Genomic DNA, 23,564 nt, shown 5'->3' with positions numbered 1-23,564 from the left:
TAAGTGTGTTGACACTGCTGTTGTGGATCAATACATGATTAAAATCCATTTTGTATACAGTAGTTTCCCTTTTTTTTTTTTTTTTAATTGAAACAAGTTCAAGTCCCCTTGAAACGAATGCACTAATTAGTGGAACAAATTTTAACTGAAAAAAGTAAAATTATGACTAACTAACACAATTAAAATGAACTAAACACAACAGAAACATGAAACTGTGAATAATAATAAGATTAGCCCTAAATAAGCATTAACTTTTCTTTCTCAGGGATGTGTGCATGTCGAACTGTTCTTGTCCTGATTTATTTCTTTTAAGAAGAGCTGACTTCTAGAATATAGAGCATCTTCCGCACACGAAGTGATGTAACTGGAGGCGGATTTAATTAGTAAATCAGTCATCAAACTGACCCACGCAGTGCTGAAACAGCAACTCCACAATTCAACAGTTGCACTTAATTAAGATGGGACAAGCTGAAAGATAATAATCTATAAGATAATACATTTTCAATGACTAGTAAAATAACTCTTAATTTGAAGAAATAACTGTGATCAGATCAGATTAAACTGCATAGTACTGATCAGATACCGTTAAGCTTTTGTGACAGTTCACATGAAAAAAAAAGTTGATTAACCTTATTTTAGATTACAAAATGATCTCACTGTATACAAAAAGTTAAAGCTTCACTTCTGCATGATATATGCTGCTCATCTGTGTGAGCAACACTATTATTGATCTTCTCATATGAAACATGAATTCACGAGTCAGATTTTCCTTGATTTTACAGTATAATTGCGATTTGTTGATGATCCATTCCCTCAAGCATTGTTCACTGTTGTAAAAGTCGTTTTCTTGAGGTAAAGATCTAAACGTTTTTCCTCTTTCAATGGTAATTGATTAGCTTGCTGAGCTTTCTGTTTACCACAACACACAGCAACTGGACCAACACTCATTAATCACAACTGGCATTAGGAAATGTAGAAAGAATTAAAGTGCACGTTTTGGTGTTGGTGGCTCAAACGTCTCTGCGTCCTTGTCACATGACTTTACAGTTTCTCTGCTTCTCTTCCCACGTGCCGACTCGCCTATCTGCTTACCTCTTTGTCTGCTCGGCCTAAAGCAGCATGACCTTCCTTTGGAGGTGATCCAACGATCAATGGGGCCACTGCTCCACCGAGAGTTCAGAGCATACTAATCACGCTAATGATTGATTCATTTGGGCATCAGAGACCAGAGCTTATAGACAGAGGGACAATGCAGTGGTACTACGCAAGACTATAGCAGGTTAGTTTATATCACTGATAAGATCGCAGATCTTTGTGGTCCTTAATAACATGTTTTTCTTTCTTCAAACTTCCTCTGACGATCTGATCACTGCGGTTTTCACTGAGCCCGGCGACACTTGCCTGAGTCGTCCTCGCTGTTGACGCCCTCCCCTGCAGCCTTCTCCAGGTTGCTGAGCGATTTGCTGCGTGTGCGGAAGTTTCTGAGCAGGTTGCGGTGCTCCTGGTAGGTGACGGGGGGGCTCTCCGCACTGATGTGGACGGGCCGGGGCGTGCCGTAGTAGTTCCCTGCGACAGAGGAGGGCAGGACTGTGACATGCTTTGTAGAATATCGAATCGAATAGAAATAAAAATTGGGTAAATACCACTTAGGTTTGGTTAAGTGGAGACGTCCTGATGGATATAGAGATAAATGATCGGTGTTGTAAATCAAACCCGGTGGTGTAAATCTAAACCCAGTGTATAAATAGCTCCACCCTGATTTAAATTCATGAGGTGAATAAAATATGTCATATTAGGATATCCAGCAGCAGCACATGTATGTTTGTATGCATGTGCTTTGTGCATCCCCTGAGATCTTATACCTACTGTATTTGTTCTGTATTTTCAATTCCAGCCATCTGCTCCAGCTGCCAAAGCAGAAATGAAATTATCTCCACTCTTCCATTTGGCTCATACAGATCCAAATGGGTTGAGGGGGGAAACATTAGATTAGTGAACTCCACGGCAAGGTCGCCAGCCATCACCCAGCCACTGCGGTTTCTGCAGGCGACCGCACGCACAATGCTGCAGATGCCCCCGATTGCTGCGCTGTGGCGAAGTGTCAGTCAATGTCACATGTAAGGCAGGTGAGGATGACATTTATTGCTCCCATTAAACTCTCATAAATTATGGATGCTAATGTATGGAGGCTCTTTAATCAGAGGCAGCACTCTGACCCTTGCTGAGGGAGGAGTCTGCTAGAGAGGAAGCTGAGCAACACCTCACACGCTCCAAGAAGGGACTTTTCTTGCCGGCCATCCTTTTCTTTTAAGCTGCATGCATGCGTGTATATTTATCGCAACAAAAACTGACACCATGAAGGAAAAAAGGATGGGAATGTCTAACAGGTTAAGTTGTAGAACTGATACAGATCTCGTTGATGTGAGACCCAAGAGGCATTTTAATCTTTGTGCGCACAGGGGCAACAGGAAGTTTTAATTACTTTTAGCTGATTAAGATACAAACACATAGCGAACCTTAATCAGCCATCAATGCACCTAATTAACTTGCAACATCTCATTTGTTTCATCCGGACAAAAAAAACAAAAAACCTTGAGTCGTTGATTATTAGGTGGCCGAGAGCGACACTTTGACAATGTAATAGGAAAAAAAAAGAAAAAGAACAAAGTTCCATTCCAGTTTTTTTGCTTCATTTAACTGGGTTTTACTGGGTGCCGAAGCCAATCAAACCCAACGACGAGTGAAGGCAGAGTTCACGCTGAACATGTCACCAGGCTATCACACTTACTCGCATCTGTGACAGATTTTTAAATCACCAATCAAAAGGAGGTTTTGAGTCTTTGGGAGGAAACCAAAGAACTGAAAATACATTTAGAAAATGTGTGGAAAATATTTCCCTTATGCACTTATATATATTTACTTTAGAATATATTCCAATTTCGAGTATGACTTTTTAGTTAGTATGAGTGAGTCCTGTGGTTGCACGGTGGTAGTGGTGAGGATGGTTGCCTCACAGTGAGAGAATATCACATCAATTCACTGTCTGTCTCTTTGTGGTTTCCCTGTAATGGACTGGTACCCCAGTGTTCAATATATTTGTGAATAAACAAACAAGAAAGTAAGGAATAGATAACTTCCTCATCACCACAGTTGTTGGAAATCGTTAATAAATCACAAGACGTCTTTGGAGGGAATCACGTTGCACTAAAATACCGGGCCAATTAGTTGAAACCCAAACTTCAATCTCACCTTTGAACTTTCCGCTCTCAAGCAGCGCTCCCGATTCCTCCAAGGAGAAAAACTCCTCTATGGAGACAAAGTTGTAGTCCACCCCTGAGATTTCCCCCTCCCTGGGCTGTCTGGTTGTACCTGGAAGAGGAGACGTTATATAATATATCAGAGTCATATACAAGCCATCTCTGACTGGAGTTGATGTATCAATTAATCAAAGCCGTTTCCTCTCAGCAGGGGTCATCAATCTGAGCTCAGCGTTTAAGCAAACTGCAACTCAGCAAACTATAAATAGCCAAAGATTACATTAGTTTGACAAATGATGCCGAAATAGTCCAAAAGCTGAGGAACTAATGGATCTGTGCAGGCTGTGTTTCAAAGGTGAACGTTATAAGTTAGAAACAATCTTTAGAGGACTCGACTTCAGCATCAACCGGTTATAAATATTAACGGCTTGTTTAATTACAGCGTTTCCATCCTGAGCTCAAAGTCACCAAAGCACTCACAAATCAAATTCCATTCTTGGTGTTGAGGAGCACTATAGTGACAGTGGGCAATCACCGAGGCCTCTTTATTACGAACGGATCGATAGGAACAGAATTAAACATTAATGAGGCACTGAGAAAGTCTTAAAGTCGCTCCATCACCATTGTGACGATGGAGCACTCAGATGATCAATGGACTGTCATAGTAATTGATTCACATTGACCTTGGCTTGGAAGAGAGCAGCGGGCACAAACCACAGCAAGAAAAGTATCCTGTAGTGTTACTAGAATCAGCCATTGTGCCATTTCCTGTATTTTCACCCTTAGATGGACAACCAGTGAAATACTAAAGAAATATAAACTTCATATGGAGGGAGTTGGAGAAGGATGCGTCAGGACCTTGTTATTAACTTTTGTATTTTTCAGGAAACAGCAACATCAGTCAATTTTTCTTTTTGTAAAGCTTCAAAAACCCAAATAGTTCAGATTTCTCACTGGATTTAAGTAAAACCTGATCAATGACTCGATTGTTGCACTGGCAGTATTATTTAACTTACACATACGGCCAGTTCAATGTGTGAAATAGTGCAGAGTACCGACAGCTTCTTGATCCTTTTTATATTTTATTCTTCAGTGAGAGGATTCAATCAGGTGCTCTGAATAAAAGAGACGTTTTGCAAAAGCGCCTGTACGTATAAAAGATTATTATTACTCGACATGAGTAACACATCTCTTTAATTTAGTATATTGTTCCCCTCTTGGCTTGAGTAATTTTATGACTTTTTTTTTTTTAATGCCTTAAGTCACACTCTTGGCATATAAACTGTTATAATATGGAGGTAAAAGAACAAGATGTGTTCTACTAAGGATGGAGGCTATTTTACCAGTAATGACCAGCATTATTAAGAAACATCATTTTAATTCCAAAAGTGATTTAGGCCATTCGTTGTAATTAGTTTGATTTGATTTGATAGTGCATGAATTTAGCATTACAGTCGGATTAAAATGTGGACGTTACGAAAAACAGTCACTTGGACAACGGAGGGTTATTATCTTGAGACCTTTGAACACAAGTCTGAGCATGTGGTGTGAAATACATCCCATTTTTACAGAACTGGAGGAGTAATTTTCATTTGCAGAAGACATGATGAGGCGCCCAGTCTGCCCTTGAGCTGTGTAAAAAAAAAAAAATAAAATAAAAATAAAATCCCCTCAGACACCAAAATAAGGTCACATCGTAGTCCATCCCTTGGAAGAACGTGTGTGATGTCAGTGCAGGACCAGCAGGAGGGAGTCACACCCAGCTACCCTATAAAACCTGTGATTAATGCAGCGCCGTCCTGGGAGCTGCTCCACCAGCCACAATGACACATGCAGAGCTACACAGAACACACACACATGCACACGCAGACAACAAAGTAAGGACCAGGATTAAAACCCACACACACAAACACACTGCAGCCAATGGAGACACAAACAGACCGAACACCAAGCGCTGGCGAGGGACTGTCCAGAGCCTGACCTCTCTTCTCTGTAGCACCAAGTGTGCGTAATGTACAGTCGAGGTCCAGCCAGCCACACACGATGACGCTGATTTTCTACGAGCAGTAAAACCGGCAGTAGAAATGCTTGTCAGGATTTTATTGCGCCTATGTTTCCTACATGCTTTGGCTGAGTAATCACGTGTAGTGCTTTACACTCTGTGACTTCAGAAGATGGACATTTTCTGTAGTGGGGTTTGACTCTGTCTTCACAGCTTGTTAGGAAACTGCCTGCTGCTCCTTAAAGGGGGCTGAAGTGAGTGGCCATTATTAAAGCTCCCACCCTTCACATCTGCTGATGCCTGCTCTGGTGTCCGTCCAGCCGATGCACATCTGGCTTCCAAATGGAGCAAAAACAAAGTGGTGACATCCCACGTTATATGTTTACGTCTCGCATTTCTGTTTGGACCCTCTCTAAAAATAAAGACAAAAAACTAATAGGGCTTTGTGTGTAATCAAAGATCTGATAGCAAATCTTCTGACGACATCTGACGTCTGTAATTTCTTTTCCTCCCCCTGAGGACACACAGTAGATCTCCAGCTGATATGGTGCGAGGTCGGCATTCATTATCTATGCACCCGTCTCAGAGATATATATGACATGTCAGCGGGGAGAGAGGATGGATTATTGACATCTTCTTCTTCCCTGCCAGTCCCCGTAGGCGCCGCTCACTGATCCCCCGGGACAGGGGGTGAGGGAGGGATTGTGCGGGTAATTACACAGAACTTCGTATCAACACCCAGAGAGAGCTGTCTGTCAAGACCGCGGCACGCAAATAGCCAACAATGAATCGTACAGTTGAAAAGGCCAGAGACGGCCTGCTTGACATGCCGGAGCGAGCATATTAGAATAACTAAATGATGATGTTCCTTATCTCTGACTCACTCTGCAGACAATTAGAAAAAGTCTTTCATGGAGAAGATGGAGACTCCGCCTGCCTTGATACCGTGACTTTGGCTCTGAATCGTTCAAGGGCACATGCACAAATGGTGCGATTACCCCAAAATGGATGGGAAAGTTGAGGAGGATAATGTGAGGTCTGAACATTGTGCACACAGGGGAAAATGGCATTAGGGGAAAGTTCCAAAGGGGTCATTTACATACTCGGTTTATATAAAATGATTTAACCAGAAGTGGAGATACAGCTTCCGACTGTTTGTTGACACACATACCTGCTCTCCAGCATCCTGTCAGCTTCAGTATGAGCACATGGGTCCATTAGACTGCCGTCATCCCCTCCTCCCCTGTGGCACTGATAGCTTTTAATTTAATTCCCCTCCTCTAGATTATTGATACAGGAGCCCGCGTTTACTTAATTCTGTCATTCATTTCCATTTTTATGCACTGTCCTCCTAACTGAGCCTTTGTAACGTTATTTCTTGCAACGGTGCCGGCGTCACTATCAGAGAACAGTGTGTCATCAAAAGCTTTTCAAGCGTTGAAATGCTCTCTAAATAGCACAGTGCTACAAAGCAGCTGTTTCACACAAAAAGAAATAGCATCTAAATTTAAAAAAACAACAAAAATTTGAAGCCTTGCCATGTTAGCTTTGTATCCTAAAACCTTAAATTTGAGGTAATTAACCACATTGTAGTCGGATTTAACGACTGTGCCGTGTACAACGTAATAAACCAAGAACAAAGAATCAACCAAGAGAGCAGGAGAAACGTACATATGATCCTGAAGGGGGCCACAATGAGCCACTGATGAAAAGTCCTCAGCTTTAAGTTCATGTTAAACACAGCTGCCTTCTTGAGAGGAAAAAAAAAAAAAAGAAGAAGAAGAAAAAAACACAACAACAACAACAAAAGGACGGAAATTCAGCCTCTACACGGCCACAACTGGTCTGAAATGAGGAGGGAAGCTTTCCAAGCCGTCCTTGGATCAGGCAAGCATGCGTGTGTTGGTGTCAGCATGAGAACAACAGCATCTTACTGTGTCATCTTCAGCAGATCAGGGGATTACACACCAGGAGCTCAGCCTGCTTTGTTGTCACTCTCGCGAATTAAGAAAAAAGAAAAAGCACTAAGATGTGAGGTAAAGTTGGACTCCGCTGAACTGTTTCCTACGATTTGCCGAGAAGATTGTTGAAAAAGCCTCTCTGACCATCCCTCCATCGGATTTGTTATATAACAATCCTTTCTTATCCGTCTCATCCTCATTACAAAGTAGCCGAGAGCACCGAGGGTAATTTGGGAAAATTCAGTCCCTGAGCAGCTGCTTGCAGATGAAATGCCTTTAAATTGCACTTTAATTTAAATTTGCATGTCGTGGCCTGTTTGACACTCTCGTGACTTTTGAACTGTTCTCTGAGCGAGAGCATTGTGTGGCGCAGCGGCAGTCTGTCCCTCCTGACCTACTTCCTCGACTAAAGAAGAGATTAGCAGCAACTCTACTCTGCTACAAGCAAGGTCAAGAATACAAACAAAACTCGGTGGTCTGGTCTGTCCCGTTATATAGGACCACCCGAACAAGAAAGAAAACAAAACAAAAGAGTCAGACAAAGCAAGCGAGAGAATCGGAATAAAAAAAACACACGGATCTTCTCTCTGAAAACTCAGCTGCTATATCCTCTGGCTGTTTCCAGTGACGTCACATTGTAGGGGATTAAAACAGCAACAGATGCACCACAACTAGCTGCCTTTGGCTGCCATTGTGCGTGATTTTATTCAGAGGGATCAAAATGAGACTGCTCGTGTGTGTGTGTGTGTGTGTGTGTGTGTGTGTGTGTGTGTGTGTGTGTGTGTGTGTGTGTGTGTGTGTGTGTGTGTGTGTGTGTGTGTGTGTGTGTGTGTGTTTCAGGAGATCACACAAACACTGCAAAGGGGTGGGGAAAAATTAGTTTTTTTTGAAAGCCAACTAATTGCAAATTTACCACCGTCTTCCTTCCACCCAAACAAATCGGGGAGGCCGATGCGGATCACTGCCGTGGAAAAGTCAGTCCTGCTCACATCTCTTCTGCCTCCACCATCACCGAAACTTGATTAGGTCGCCTCTGTCACCGCATCAATCAAACTCCTTCCACATATGTCGAGTTAACTTAATTTATTCTTCCATTGAATAGAATTCCCCTCGTGTCGGCATACATTGACACGAGGAAGTGTGGAAAACAGTTCTGCAGACTTAAATGCCAATTAACACCAAGATATTCGCATGGCAGCAATCACTGAGATGTGCTATCAAAGAATTAATGAGGCCAGTAACAAACAAGAAATGTGCCTGCGTACATTAATATCATGAGCCTGGTGACAATGAATGCTAACAGCGGGCTTAGACATAAAACTTAACGTACGTGATGGCAAGAGGACTAGTGTCCAGTGGTGAGACTGTGGCAGAGAAGACAGGACACACAGGAGACGTGACAGATTGGAGGCGAGAGGGAGGGGAAGCACACGGAAGGACTTACAAGGTACAGCACGGAGGTAGAGGTTCTCTCTGATGACCTGCTGAAGCTGGCTGTCCACTGAGCCGGGTGTGAAGCACTTACTCAGATACAACCTGAGATCCTTGCACAATGTGGAGCCTGAGGGAAGGGCAAAGAAAACAAGCGTGGCATGGAGAGGAGGAAGGGGAAGAGAGAGGAGGGTGGAAGACACAGAAGGAATCAGCTCAGTAAGCACAAAGAGCAAAGTGATGTATGTTCAAATTTATCTTAAGTGCTAATCCTGACTCCTGCCAGGCTTGATTTAACACAACTACTTTACAACCTCAACGCTCACACCTACTGATCACTTTATATCACCTCGTGTATATCCTATCCATAAAAAGGCGGGTTTTTTTGTTCCTTTTTTTTTCTAAAGGCTCTCAGGCATGTATGTATAACAGCCGGGCTGTTAATTGCTTCAGAGTCAACAGTTGAACCTGTCACCGGAGGAGGACGAGTGGTTGGCCGGGACTCTCCGGTGTCTCTCTGATCTCTTAATATTATCTCGAGAGCTTCACGTCCCGCCGATGACAGACCACTTGCTGTTATGGATGGGCCGAGTGCGTCTCCTGCCTGTCAGTCTGACGGACGACCCGTCTGCCGGTGCTTCCCCTGCAGGCAGACACCGAGCCGCCGTCCTCCATGACACCTCTCGCCCCCGCCGTCTGTTACTGTAGTTCTCCCCCATTAACAGGTTGAATTAACTTGGTGCTTTAATAAGAAAAAATAAGCGTCACAGCGGCATAACTTCATTAGAGGAGGTAGTCGGCTGCGTGTGCGTGAGACTGGTCGCATATGGCCGCTGCGTGGAAAGTGGAAATGAATCTGCCTGGCGGTCTTCTGGGATGAATGATGGGATTTTGTTCATCACATTATAAAACAGCTGCTATTTTATAGTCTGTTGAAGAGCAACATTTAGACCTGAACACTGACTCTCTGAAGGTGATTTTCAGAGTAAACGTATCAGACTAAACCGTCAGGCAAAGGAACAAGGTGTCTTATTTTTATGCGAAATTTCCAAATGCCATAAATTTGATTCAGTTTAATGACTCTGGACCTCAGGTTTTGACTCACTGTTCCAGAGAAATTCAGTTGAATTACTGTGGAACAGTGAAAACCTGGGGTCCTGGATGTCGCAGGCCTGCTCTGAGGTGACGGTGGGTGATCCGTGTCATTTCAGTGTCAAGCAACTTCACAATGCCCAGTCCAACAAAACGACACAATCTCAAAACAATCAATATACATGGCAACATGACAAATTTGCTTCTACACACGTTGCCAAAACAATCACTCATTAGAGAGTGTCAGTGTCCAGACAACAAAACCAGCCTGCATTTTACAGTCCAATCTTTTGGAGCAGACACTTCTTCTGGTTACGACACAAGAGGCAGTGAAATACAAAAACGGAATTTATCCTCGGGGACACATAAATTACAACAAAACACATTAAATCTGCTCTTAGGGAATACCTCTGAATCCACCAGTTTCAACTGCGGCAGGTTACGAAACATTTCTCAACTGTGCACCTTGGGGTGTTTGCCTTTGCTATACATTTCATTTTAAATATCAATACTGAGGTTGTCAAAATTGGATTTGGACATGTCATGGGAAATCATGTTATGATCATGTCTTGAGTCTACAGCAGATTTTACCAGAGAATTCACAAACTAAGCTCAAGATCAATAAACTAAAGCCATGACTGAAAAAAGCATAGTTCCATAGACTCAAGTGAGACAAAAGTTTTTTTGGGTTAGGATTGACTCTGGTCTGCACTTTTATTACTCCTGCATGGCAATACAAACAACCTCACTGGCAAAAAGGACAAAAGATAACAAATAAATGTTTTCATAAAATATGTAGAACTTTCCCCTCTAAGGTGTTTTAAATGCTGTCAGCTGTTACCGTTAACATGAAGTTAACACTACAAATCACAGCGAGATCAATGTTCCAATCATTTGTATAAGTTAATACATACCAAAAACATTAAAAGTTTAAAAAGAAATGTATTCAGCTCAACCTGAAAGGTCTATGGATAAGAATGACAGCAGTGCAAACAAACAACCTTTCGAAATAGATTAGAAATGGAAATAAAATTGACAACAAACAGAAACAGGAAACCAAAAAGTCTTGTTACTCCACTGCTGCATGTGTTTGCACTTCCTTCAGTCGTTTTTGACCATGCATGTCTTTCAGTTTATAACTAAACCGTGTTTATAGGAATTAGAAAACAACAAAAGCACCACAGAAATGAATTATTTTATACTTTAATTTAAAAACAAAACAAATGCCAATACGACGTGCCAGCTGATGATGCAGCCACTGCTCACCGCATGCTCTGCAACTATATGTCACATGTCAAGGACAAGAGGAGCTTCTGTAGTTTCACTGTCAAAAAAAGAAAATCACTCAATAAAACGTGGGAATTTGTAACATCGCTCCTCGTCCAGCTCTCCTGCTAAAACCTTGACAGTGTCCTTTGCCTCTGGGAAATGTATCGTGGTGTCCTGCTTTTGGAAGGAGGGACTGGGGGACTTGTATTTGTGGCGGCGGCAGCAGCAGTCGGAGGAGCGGAGGAGGTGTGGTACAGCAGCACAGAGCACGAGCTCATCCATCACTGTCCGCACTACACACAGTCAAGCTGTCCAGAGAGGACCAGGCAGACTTCAGAAATGATAATGGATCTGCCGATGGCGGGAGGGAGGGTGGAGTGGGGGTTGCTAGGAGCAAAGGTCCCCATTTACACCCTTGCGGCCAAATCAGCTATCAATCTGGCGAGCAAGGCCATCGGGAGCCGCGTTCAGGTGACACCTCGGTGACATACTGCTCTGTTCAGAGCCAACAAAGATATCCGCTCGCCCAGCCCCCTGCTCTAAACACCAAGGCCCCTCGCTGGTGACGGACAACTATACGGCCACACTCCCGTCATACGTCATCAGCAAATTTGACCCCATATCCACATATTGACCAAGCACGGAGACACAGGGAGACAAACTGACGAGTAGAAATCAACATGTGAATACTGCACGCTGCAGATTGGGCTCGTGGGAGTCGGACGCAGTGGATGACAGTTTGGACAGCCACTTAAAAGTGGCTGGGTGACTATGGGCTGTGTGACTAACTATATGCATGGTTAAAAAGTACAAAACTAAATAATATTTCACTGGTAATGATAGTACAGTAGATTTAGTAAAGCATAACAGCGGTAAGCAGCAGTATAGCACACATACATTCATGTGTTTAAAAAAAAAAAGTACCTGGCAGGTATTTTGTTTGTTTTTAAGTACTAAACCTGCTCTAAAGCAAAAAAAAAAAAAAGAAGAGAGGCAGGAAGAACACCCGACACCCAGACCCGGCTATTAAATGTGTGAAATTATCATGGTAACCCCTCAAGAAGATCTAAAGACAGTAAAGTTGAGTTTTGATGCTGAATTTTTTTAATACAGCATCTGCAAGTAGATGTTTTCACTGTGAGAACCAACGTAAAGAAAGAAAGTATCACAAATTTGACATGCATGGTGAAGGTATTAGGATGAGACCTTTGCCAAATACAAAAACATGAGTCAAGCATTTGCCAGAAAGCCTTGTGTAAACATCTTCAGTGTTTAGCTTAACTGCAGAATAAAAGAACATGACTACAGATTAAAGGAAGTTAATCTGAGGCTCCAGATTGTATGCAAACAACTAATGAAAGAGTAGAAGGTAGAATGATTAATATTGAGTGTCTAACTTAGGTTAAAACTTCAATCAGCGTGTCTCTAGAGGCGATCACCATCATTTTTTTTAAATAAGTGCTTCCTGCTTGACAACAATTATCCACAAGAAGTGTAGACATGAAACCAGAGTCACAATCTCCAGCAAATTTTGAATTTAGAACTTTTCAGCAAAGAAGTCTTTACAAATCCAACAGTATTTCCACATAATCTCTGCGGAATAAAGTCAGACAGACATTGCACATATTTGACTTGCATGTGAAAAGCTTTTCCTATTGGAAAGCCAAATATCTCGACAACGTGTGGGCTTGCGTTTTGCGTTGAGCCGTCAGTTATCTGTACAAGAACCGGAAGAGAGTTGTGTTTGGGTGCCGAGACATACCTGGTGACACAGTTTTGATACGGATGGGATGGGGGCAGGAGTTGAGTACGCCGCGGACATCTCCTAATGTCATCCCTAATACCGGCGTTCCCCCGATCTCTAGGATGATGTCGCCCACTGTGAGGACGCCCCCCGGAGCTGACGTGACAAAGGGAAACTCTCCATAATCTGCTCCACCACCTATCGAGATCCCCAGCTCCCCCGTCGAGCCCAGCAAGGGGACGAAGCTGTCCTGCACCTTGGAGCGCCAGTGCAGCTTCCTCACCGCCGTCTTAGACATGGCAAACGAGCTGCAGAGAAAGAAAAAAAGAATCTATATATGTATATATATATATGTATTATTGCTGGGTGAGCAGAAGGTGTGAGGCAGCAGGTAAAAGAAAAAGTGTGAATTTGATAACACGCAAAGTGAGTTCATGCGATTTAACCTTTTTCTATTGTCATCGTGTACAGGGTGAGGAGGTGAGGTGTTTCACATTCGAAATGTATGAATAACTTCTTCTTCACGGGTTAGTTTGAAAGTTAGGAGCAGCTCGTCACCGAGCCTCTTTGTTCAGTGCAAACGCACCACGGCACAGCGGCGACGTTGATCGTCCAAGCGGGAGAATCGGAGAGACTTTGCCTCATGTCCACAGTTGCCTTCGGCAGAGTGATGTTAAGGTTTACATGTAAACAAGCAGGAAGGAGTTAGTGCACATTCCAGCACATCCCAGGTCACGTGGGAAAATCCAGTTTGCGTCTGACAGGAGCACCAGTCATCGAGTGCGCACAAATTCTGACAGGAAAACAAAGACCCCAAAGCTGCAGTCAAATTCTGAAGCAATTTTCTCCATTTACAGTGATGCATGATGCTTTCACACAAATATGGATTTTACAGATTTTTTTCCCAAGACAAAGAATAATGACTCTGTTTACAGTGTTATTGTGTGGGGATCTCGATTGTGTGTGTGTTTTATTTTCTTTTTTTTTAAATTATGGGTTAATAGCAGCTGGTTTAAACTAAGGTGAGAAGTCTTAAGGCAAGAATGTTCTGAAAATAATGTGTTTTGCTTCGGCCCGCTTCCTGGAGAGCAGCTGTGTTGGATGTGTGTGGGCCGAGGACGGGGTTGACACGAGGAGTATTTGTTTGAGTCGTTGGTGATGTGACAGCTGTGGTGATAACAGCGCCACTGTCACCTTAATACTCACGAGATCAGAAAAACATAAGGACGGATATCTGAATAGAGAAAAAAATAATAATCACGGGTGAAAATGCGACTTACACAATCGTCTAATCCTCATTTGTGAGACAACAAATATTTAATCAACTGAAGGTTTTCATGTCAAATATGTGTTCAAATATTCATTGTAGCCTGGACTTTAATGGCAGGGTAGAATTTATATCCTGGTTGACAGCTCTATAAGATGAAATTGCTTTTTATTTTGCCGAATAAACAAATTGAACTTTTATTTACACCTCTTTCTCGTTTTATGTCTTCATGCAAATATATTTGAAGCTTGTAATTTGACACCATCATCACAATCTTAGTCACTGCTGCAGTGTCTTGAAATCCGCTATAAACAAACGTAAGCACGTTCAAAATGAGCCTATAATGTCGATTTAACAATCCTGCAGTTTCATTTGAAACATGAACACAGATCATTTATGTAATAAATACAATATAAAAGCATAATTTGTCTCATTTGAGTGCATTTCCTGCTTTCAACGCCACTTGTGCAAACTTACTACAATAAAGCCAACCAGATATAAACCATTAATGTTTTAATGCATTTAGGTTTTAGGTTGGACATTTTGAATCCGTTGAGAACAAGAATAGGATTGTTAATATGATGGTGACAGGAAACAAATATATGTCGACATCAGCATTGGAACCAGCAATCGAACTAAACATTTCGAAAAACAGACGTTGGCAAAAAAACAAAAAGGTGTATTCAATATCTGGAATACAATCCAATATCTCAAATGGATGATTCCCAGTTCTATTGTAAGAGATTAGCAATTACACATCACCTCACTAAGAGGCAATCCTCTTAAGTGACTGTGTGACAGTGGTGACCCCTGGCTGTGGAGGGATAACACTCCAGCGCCATGCTCAGCCCTGAAAGAAGCCCCCCTTGGGTCCTCTGGTGCTGTAGGCCCAATAAGACTGCTTTAAAGAGGGGGGAGAAGGCCAGGATATCTCTAATCCTTTCCACTTGACTGGCCATTCAACTAGCAGATCTGACAGAGATCCCCCCCCCCCCCCCCCCCCCCCCCCCTTCCACCCGTTCTCGCTACTGCTCAGCTGAAGGAGTGAAATCCCCGGTGAGGTGATCTTTCTTTTTTTTTTTTTGTGCAGAAATGGACAAACGTGGAAGAGTGAGACGGACTGCAGTGAGATTGAAATATAAAAAGCAGAACTGTGTAACAATAAAGTATAGATGTATTGTTTGTGGGGGTTTTTTTGTCTCGCACTAACAGGAGAGGAGAGCGAGAAAGAGGTCAGCGATGGAGAGGCGCCACACGGCCCGAGGTCAGGACAGGACTCACTTGTTTGACCTTGCTCCAGCTCAGTGAGTCAAAACTGGAAAAATGGTTGAAAAACAACAACAAAAAAAACATGCACAACTTGCATTTTCAGTGTTAATTCAAAGGCAGCGGCTATCACAGTTGTGCCGACACCTTTGAATGAAACACAATCAAGCGAGTAGCTCTGTTTATGTCGGCAAAATTCGGCCAGAAATGATGCTTATCACTTCATTCTTGCCGAGCAGTGGGCCCCAGTCCTTCTCTCTCTCTTTCTACCCCACTGTGAACCCTTCTGCAGCAACATTGTTGACCTGCTTCCCCAAAGCCAGCCGGCAACCCGCCCACTCGCAAAGCACAGTGACACAACAGGCATTAAGTGCGCTGTGAGTCCAGCATGAAAACAAAGACAACTTTACCCATCGAATCATACAACACTCTCCCATGTGCATCAGTCCCGAATAATAATTACATAAGCCACTGGTCTCTCCATGCTTTATCTGAAGATTTATTGGAAGTTCTCGGCCACAAAGATTAAAGTGCTAAAAATAAAACCACCGATAGGTTTGGAGTATTATCCCGCTGGAAACTAAACAGCGGCATTGTGTGTTTGCATAATACGCGTACAGGCAGCAGCACGTGTCGCCCGAGACGTGGCTGTTGTCTTGACCCCCTGCGTCTGGTCGGGGTTTAATGAGCAGCAGCCTGTCAGGTCCACGAGCGGCCCGGACTCGTCCCGCCGCAGACACACACCCCGACACCGGTTTGCCTGCTCCGCCTCTCCCTGCTGTTGGTGACACAAACTGGCCCTGCACACTCGTTTTGCACACTCGTCTGTGTCCATTAGAAACACAGCACCAAGGTGAGGAGGAACACACCGCCTGGCTGAAGCAATATCATTATGCCACACTGTCACTACTGTAATTTAGTGGATTATTAAGTTAACCAGTCAATTTAATTAATTATGACATTGAATCTAATGTTACACCGTATGAGCTGATTCTGCTTTAATTCTCACTGACAATATTTAACTAAAAAGTACAGACAATGAGCTCAATCTTATTACATTTTGCTCATAGTTTGTTTTTTAAGCTGAAATGCTGATCAAAGCTTCTTCGGTCCTCATATTAATAAAATGTTAAGCTTTTGGCTGCAGACTCATGGTTGTGACATTTAAAGACATGTAAGGCCTCATCAAAGGTTCCAATAGGCTCCAAACTGGCACTCCCACATGGTAAGAATTTAAAAGAAAACAGGGATTTTTTTTTTAAAGAAATTTCTGAGGACACAATACAACGCCAACATCGGGAGCTGAAACATCTGTGATCCCAGTATAAATGCCAAAAGTCATGCTGTCAGGGTGACTTTGTAAAAACATGAATAATACAACATATTTGTCGACATTTCACTGTATTTTGAACGGAAGATATCATTAAAATTGGCTTTATGTTGACATTGTAGTCATTTTCACCAGTAATTGTTTGGTTCTGTGACATTTTCATGACAAAGACTCTATTAAAAAAAAATTCTAAGTTTAAATCTAAAGGTTATTATTATGGCACTATTTTACCGGTCTGTCCCACTAAAGATGAAATTGGGCTTTATGTGATACCCGAACGAAAATGCGTTTGACATTCCTGAGGTACACAAAGTGCTTATAGAAGAACACAAGTGTAATTGCAGCCTTGCTTTCAGCTTATAGGGAGGTAAAATAGCAGCGTCTTATTAGCACACATGCTGAGTCAAAGCATCTGCAGCCATACGTGCAGCCCTATGCGGGTGTACTTATGCACAGCGGTTGTTTGCTGTACCTCATCAGGTATAGCGTTCAGCGTGTTCACCGTCTTAGTTTTGAACGTTAACATCTGCTAATTGCTGTGTGAGAAAAGAAGATGAGGCAAATGGGGATGGCGCTGGTCTTGGAGGGTTTTTGTCGACAGACAAGAGAATTGAAGGGGCAAAAATTGCACGACATAATAGAACAACAGGTTTGTTGCCATGAAGAATTTGAGTGAGGAACTTTTTAACGGATGCTTTGTCTCGCCCCTTTTTGCTTTTGTACATGATTGTAGACCGACTCAGGCGGTATGATGTCAAACTGACTGCTGATTTATTTATTTTTTTTACTTTTTGCTGTCTTGAATAAACAGCCTCCAACGATATAAATTGGCCGGCTCTTTTGAAGCAACACAATACAAACAACACTCAAGAAATCCAATCACACAAAGGCGCCACAAGCAGTCATCAAAGTTAATGTCTATATTATTCACAGTTGATATAACTCCGCATTAGAATATGCATAGCCTCAAATTGTTTTACTACCACATTCTTCTGCAAGTGAATCTCCAACGTAATGTCATCTTAAATAGTCGCCGGCTTGCTGCATGCGTAAAGCCAAATCTTGGACAGCTCAGAAAGAGGACATCGCGTGTGTGATTGAACAACGTATTGGACTGAAAATGCATTAAGAAGTGCCGCTCAAAGATATAACCCTGCCTCCACGTAAGGTGATAAAATAGATCACGTCTCCTTAAAGCTCTCAGCAGTTGAAGCAAGAGATAAGGCATATGAAATAGTGCTGTTCTTAAAATTGTTTAACTTGATGCAGATGTTACTCTCCATGTTGTACGGTGCAAATAGTTTGAACTCGTTTTGAACAATCTTAATGAAAAGTTAGAAGGTGATCAAAGTTACACAGTTGTTCAGTTGGAAGACGGTGAATGTCAATGTATTTCATGACAATTAATCTATTAACAAAAAATGGATATTTTCAATAACAACTGCATTAATATCATGTTGAACAGGGATTATGACTCCTGGTACGTAGTTTCATTTCAACCCAGTAGATAGTGTTGGCAATGAGAATACCAATTCGTGCTGCGAGCCTGGATGAATACAACACTTAAATGCATTCATCCATCCACACCTGTTTTCACCGGGATGAGGGCTGCACTGACTGGCCTGACCCACAGATGGTGAAAATAGACAGCACGAGCACAAAAGGACACGCAACCAGACACATTCACACCGATAGAATGAAAGAATCACCATCTTGACAAGCATGTATTTAGATTGTGGGAGGAATCGAGAGAAAACAGGCAAATTTCACACAGAAAAAGCTGCAGTGTGGACGTGAAACCAGACGTTGGGAAGCTACGAGGCCACCGTCACTCAAGCAAACAGCCATCAACTATCTTTAATACCTCGCTTGTCCAGGTCTCAGTGGATTGGAGGCATCCTGAGCTATGAGCAAAGACAGGGGACAGACTGGACAGGTCGCCAGTCCAACACAGGGGAAACATCAAAAGACAGACAATCATACACAATCAACACATGCAGACACAGTAAGAACATGCAAACACAGTGAACACACAGTAGTCTGAACTTGAACCAGGGGATTATCTCACTGTGAGATTAGAGTACTAACCACTACACAGCTGTCAAAAATCCACTCAAACTCAGATTTCTTTGTTTTGTTTTTTTAAATGGTCCATATCACCCGGGAACTTTGTGCTATAACGGATCCAACAACATTGTAAAACATCTGTATTATATAATAAAGCTGTAATTTATTCTTTTAAATATGAAATCTTTGCATATTTATTGCTTTTACCTTCAGGTTTATATTTTCCTTTCACATGCACCAGCCATTGGCTGCTGTCAAAGTTTAATTCAAACAATTAAATGACAATAAAGGTATTCTTAATATGTAACACGTAAAAAACATGGACATTCAAGCATGTTAACCACTACACCACTGTGCCTTATCATATACAGTACAAAGCTCCCAAAAAAAATTACAGAGTCCACATATTACTCAATGGGTGTAGGGGACACAGTATCACTGATTCAAGGATATCTAGCCCTATAGAAAGACTGATTTTATTGAGATTTCTGACCTTTGGGTCACAGAAGAGCTGACCAACACGGATCCTGTTTCACCGGCTTCCTCTGCTGCAGCGACCTGCTCAGGATCTTTACACAACGCTGGACCTTCCCGTGTAAAATCAAACCACCGCAGCGTGTCAATGGCAGAACGTGCATCCTCTTCACTCTGAGGCTATTCTTAGTGGACTTCTTTTGTTTATTTCCTCGCCATATTTGCTCAAAACGCATCCGGCATACGCTGGAGGCTATCAGGAACGAGTGCAAAGAACAAACAGCTGCTCCACACAGAGTTTTCCGTCTGAAAGTGACTTTTTACCCTCAACACTCACTTGCTTTCATTATCCAGGGAACATTCGGGGTTCTTACTTAATTAACCACAATGTTTTTTTCCCCCCCACTTAAATATGCTTCATCTTAACAATCCCCTCCTTTCTAATGCGGCACTTTAGTAATACATTATGGTGCGTAATGGGTGAAGCTAAAATTTCAGGTCGTAGGCAATTAAAATTTTTCTTGTGATTAGCCTAAAGAAGCTGGGGCCATTCCACCCCCGGCAGCTCACAGTCATGAGCGGAATATCTTTATTGCAGGACAAATTAACTAAGTAGTTATTTCAGGTTGGATCTCCGGGGTGTTAATTTATTTAAGTTACAGAGATGAGCTTTGCCACCAAGCTCAATAATTCAAAGTCAACTTTAAGCAACGAAGCAAGGACAAAAGCGAACAGAGCTCGACATCGGGCTGAGGGACGTCTGGAAGGACCTTCAGGACAGAAAGGGTGTGAGCAAAACACATCTATTAGGTCTGGTGAATAATTGAATTGCTGGGTTGAAAAGTGACCTCGGGCGGTGCCAAGAACACAGGAGCGCGTCTCTGCAGCTGATCCAACGAGGTAAAATCTAAACTGCAAACTGTCACATCTGAAACAATCCCTTTTATTGACCACACCGGCTGTTTGCAATGAATAACAGCCATGATGACGGCTCAACACCTTTTCTTAAGCTCTGCCTGTATCGATACGATGATTGCAGCTTCGTGGCGAAGGCAGCGACTGTCAGCTCTCGTGATTCTCCACATGTTCCTGATGTCTATCTAGACGCCGGTCCTCATCCCCATCAAAGCCGTCTCTCAGTCTGCGGATCACCCTCTGACATAATCGGCTTTGACCACGGCAGACAGAGTTTGTTAAACTTCTGGGAAGACTACAAACTTTTAACAGCTTTGGCTATAATCGAACTCTGTCACCCGATTGTTTTTCCACAGCACGCCAGCTGCAGACGTGCTAGAAGCCCATAGAAGCCTCGTTGGTTCGACTTTGCCATATCCGTGCTTGCTCTATTACCCATGTTCTGTTTCCGCTCTAAATGAACTCTACGATAATGAAATTAGCCTGTTCAATTAGCTCAGCCAGAATACTCAATGAATTTATGTAAGCTTGTTTTGGTATTTTGTGCATGCTCACTAAAAGTTCAAGTTGTCTCTGCTAAATGTGAATTTTGGTGGATATTGATGGACCGACTGGGTATTTTGTCAGCTGGAGTGTGAGCAGCATACCTAAAGAGCTCGGTTCGTCGGTCCGTCTGCAAACGCCGGCAGTGAATAAACAATCGAAAGGACTCGTGCTACTTTATAAGTCTGCATAGGACAGTCTGAAGTCGTCATGACTGATGGTTGCATAATGGAGTTATTACTGACCGAATGCACTGCTGCTGCACAAATTTCAAATCAGAAGCGTCAGAGGCTCATTTGGATAGAATAGAAACAATTCATTTAGCATGCAGGGTAGGTCTTGGCTTTGAGTTTGGGAGACCCAAACTCAAAGCCAAGACCTGACCTGCACGCTAAATGCTGTCTGCCGTGGTCAAAGCCAAACCTGGTTTTTGTTCAATTTCCATTCCAAAGCCCACAACAATGGTTTTGAAACCCCGCCCCTACATTTTTTTTTTAAATGTAATTAACTACGTAATGAATAGTTATTTTTGATTTCCATGAAAATTGATCAATCATCTAATAAATTCACTTCTTGACTTTTTGGCTGGTTTATCAAACTAATTAATACATTTGATGATTATGTCTGAAACTTTATGACTGGTAGTATTGGTGGTATTCAAGTTTTGAACATTATCAAGAAGAAAGTTCCTTTTTTTCCCCAACTATAAAATTCGGTATTTATAATTTACTTTTTTATTTCTATTAATTGGGGCAACTGCGGCTTAGCTGGTGGAACAGGTCGACCTCTAATCCCAAGGTTTACCATTCGATCCCCCTTCTTGCACTGTCCATGTGTCAAAGCGTTCTTGTGCGAGACACTGAAGGCGCCACAAGGTATTCCCAACAGTGTGTGAGCACCGTGCACAGAAGCTGCGACCATTAGGGTGTGAATGGGTGAATGTAACTGATCATGTAAAGCACACTGAGACTGCTGAAGCACGGGAATGCGAGTAGAATCCATTCCCCATTTCATTTGACTCGGAACTTTTCTAATTTTAAAAAGCACTCGTGAACATCACAGGACTGTAAAAGTAAAGAGTAATCATGGAGATGGAATTTCTTGTAACTCTAAAATGAGTCGCAGACTCAGGCTTTAAAGTGAAGCCTCCTCTATAAAAACACTTCGCTTGTATTTTCTGTAACCTTTTTCTCAATTATCGCATGTTTGAAGCACATTTGGGAATTGCAATTAATGATTTTAAAAGTCAGATGCACATATAAGTACTTCATCATTTCCTATCTTTCACTAGATTTACACGTTAAAAGTGAACTTAGAAGTATGGTCAAGTATTTATTCATTAACAATTTCACATCATCAGTAACTATAATTGATCATCTTTTGACTTGAGATTAAAAACAGGCCCCAATCTGCACTTAAAATATCTGCATATATTAACAACATATGTATGACTTGTTTTTTGTTTATGAAGATTTTCTTGGACTGGGTTTGTTTCCTCTCCTCATGTAGGGTGAGAAATGCCAAGCAAGCGACCAAAACAAACTCCCCCATACGCCGACTTTCACTTTAACCTATAGAGAGGCCCACTGCTCCTAATCTCACAGCATCCTCTCCCAGGGGTTTGTGTTTGAGGTCAGCCCGGTGAAGCATCTTAAATAACCAGCGAGCTTAAATTCATGTGAGCTGATAGACTGGAGAGGCGTACAGGAGAGTCCTCTCTCCGACTCCATCGTCTCAGTCGTTTCGTGTCCACGCCCTGACCCTTCCGACATTTACACCAAATAGTGCAACGAGCAACGTGGGGTGTGCTAAAACCTTCCCTGATGCTCGCTCACTTTCAAATCTAGGGCACGGGATTGCTCAACACAACACAGACAGCAGTGGCAGATTTAAAAATAAAAGATTAAACGCTCCTCTTTTGAAACACACAAAATACCTCCTTCTGTCATACACGGTGGAACACACATGCATTTTCCTATCTTCCATGGTCAATGTAAACTTAATACATGAAAATCCGATGAGACTGCATGTAAATGAAAAGGACATTCTCGCACGGCATCTATTAATCCGCGACCTATTCCACCGCATGATTTTATTTAATGATTATCAAAGCTGCTTGGGTGTTGACTACAAACAGCTTATTGTGAGATTAGGGCATTGTTGAGGATGTGAGTGACATCCGCACACACACACACACACACACACACACACACACACACACACACACACACACACACACACACACACACACACACACACACACACACACACACACACACACACACACACACACACACACACACACACACACCTGTCAGGATAGTGCCAGCTCAGAGAAGCTTCCCCTCGGGGGAACTGTATATTTAGAGTCACGGGATCAAGGTCAATGCAGGGGGCACATTTAGTGGGGCACGGTGCGTTGTGTACACTCACTCTTCTGAGGAATACTACTGTGACAACAGGTCCTCTGTTACTTAATGTGCCAGGAAGCGGTATACCCCTCACTGTGAGCGCAGATGAGCTCCCATCAGGAAGAGGGAGCAGTTTAATTAAACAAGGCAGATCAGCTCCGAAAACAACGGTGACGGATCAGCGAGATGGAAAGACACAGAAATCGGGAAAATTCAAGGTGGACGTACGGAACATAGAGAAATGACAAGTGTGGAAGATAAAATAGGATGAAAAAGGAATAAACAGAGAAAAGAGGGTGTGGCAACGTTATGAAAGAATGGCTGGAATCGTAATAACTGAAGAAATAATTCATGAGGGGATGAAGAGAAGGTTCAGTTCATTATAATGAGCATTTTTGTGAGGTCGCAGTTTGGTAACCTAAGCAGGCCTTCCAGTGTGTGTGTGTGTGTGTGTGTGTGTGTGTGTGTGTGTGTGTGTAAGTGTAAGAGAGATACTGCTGATTCAGTAGGGATGGGTGAAGGTGACCCTCGGCCG

General features: G+C 42.5%; 1 protein-coding gene across 1 annotated transcript in view; it reads right to left on the bottom strand.

Moving 5' to 3' along the window:
• Nucleotides 1-23,564, bottom strand: part of magixb (MAGI family member, X-linked b) — a gene marked incomplete at its 3' end in the record, with an annotated part of 43,941 nt that overhangs the window by 18,544 nt on the left and 1,833 nt on the right. The window contains exons 2-5 of the mRNA XM_080468564.1: nt 12,775-13,064; nt 8,665-8,781; nt 3,250-3,369; nt 1,402-1,566 (exon numbers count right to left, since the gene is read on the bottom strand). Of these exons, the coding sequence (XP_080324690.1) occupies nt 1,402-1,566; nt 3,250-3,369; nt 8,665-8,781; nt 12,775-13,064 (692 nt within the window). The remainder of the gene's footprint in view (nt 1-1,401; nt 1,567-3,249; nt 3,370-8,664; nt 8,782-12,774; nt 13,065-23,564) is intronic.

The sequence above is a fragment of the Lipophrys pholis genome (assembly GCF_963383615.2).
Source record: "Lipophrys pholis genome assembly, chromosome: 8".
Lineage (NCBI taxonomy): Eukaryota > Metazoa > Chordata > Actinopteri > Blenniiformes > Blenniidae > Lipophrys > Lipophrys pholis.
Note: the sequence above shows the minus strand (reverse complement) of the source record. Positions and strands in the feature narration are given on the sequence as shown.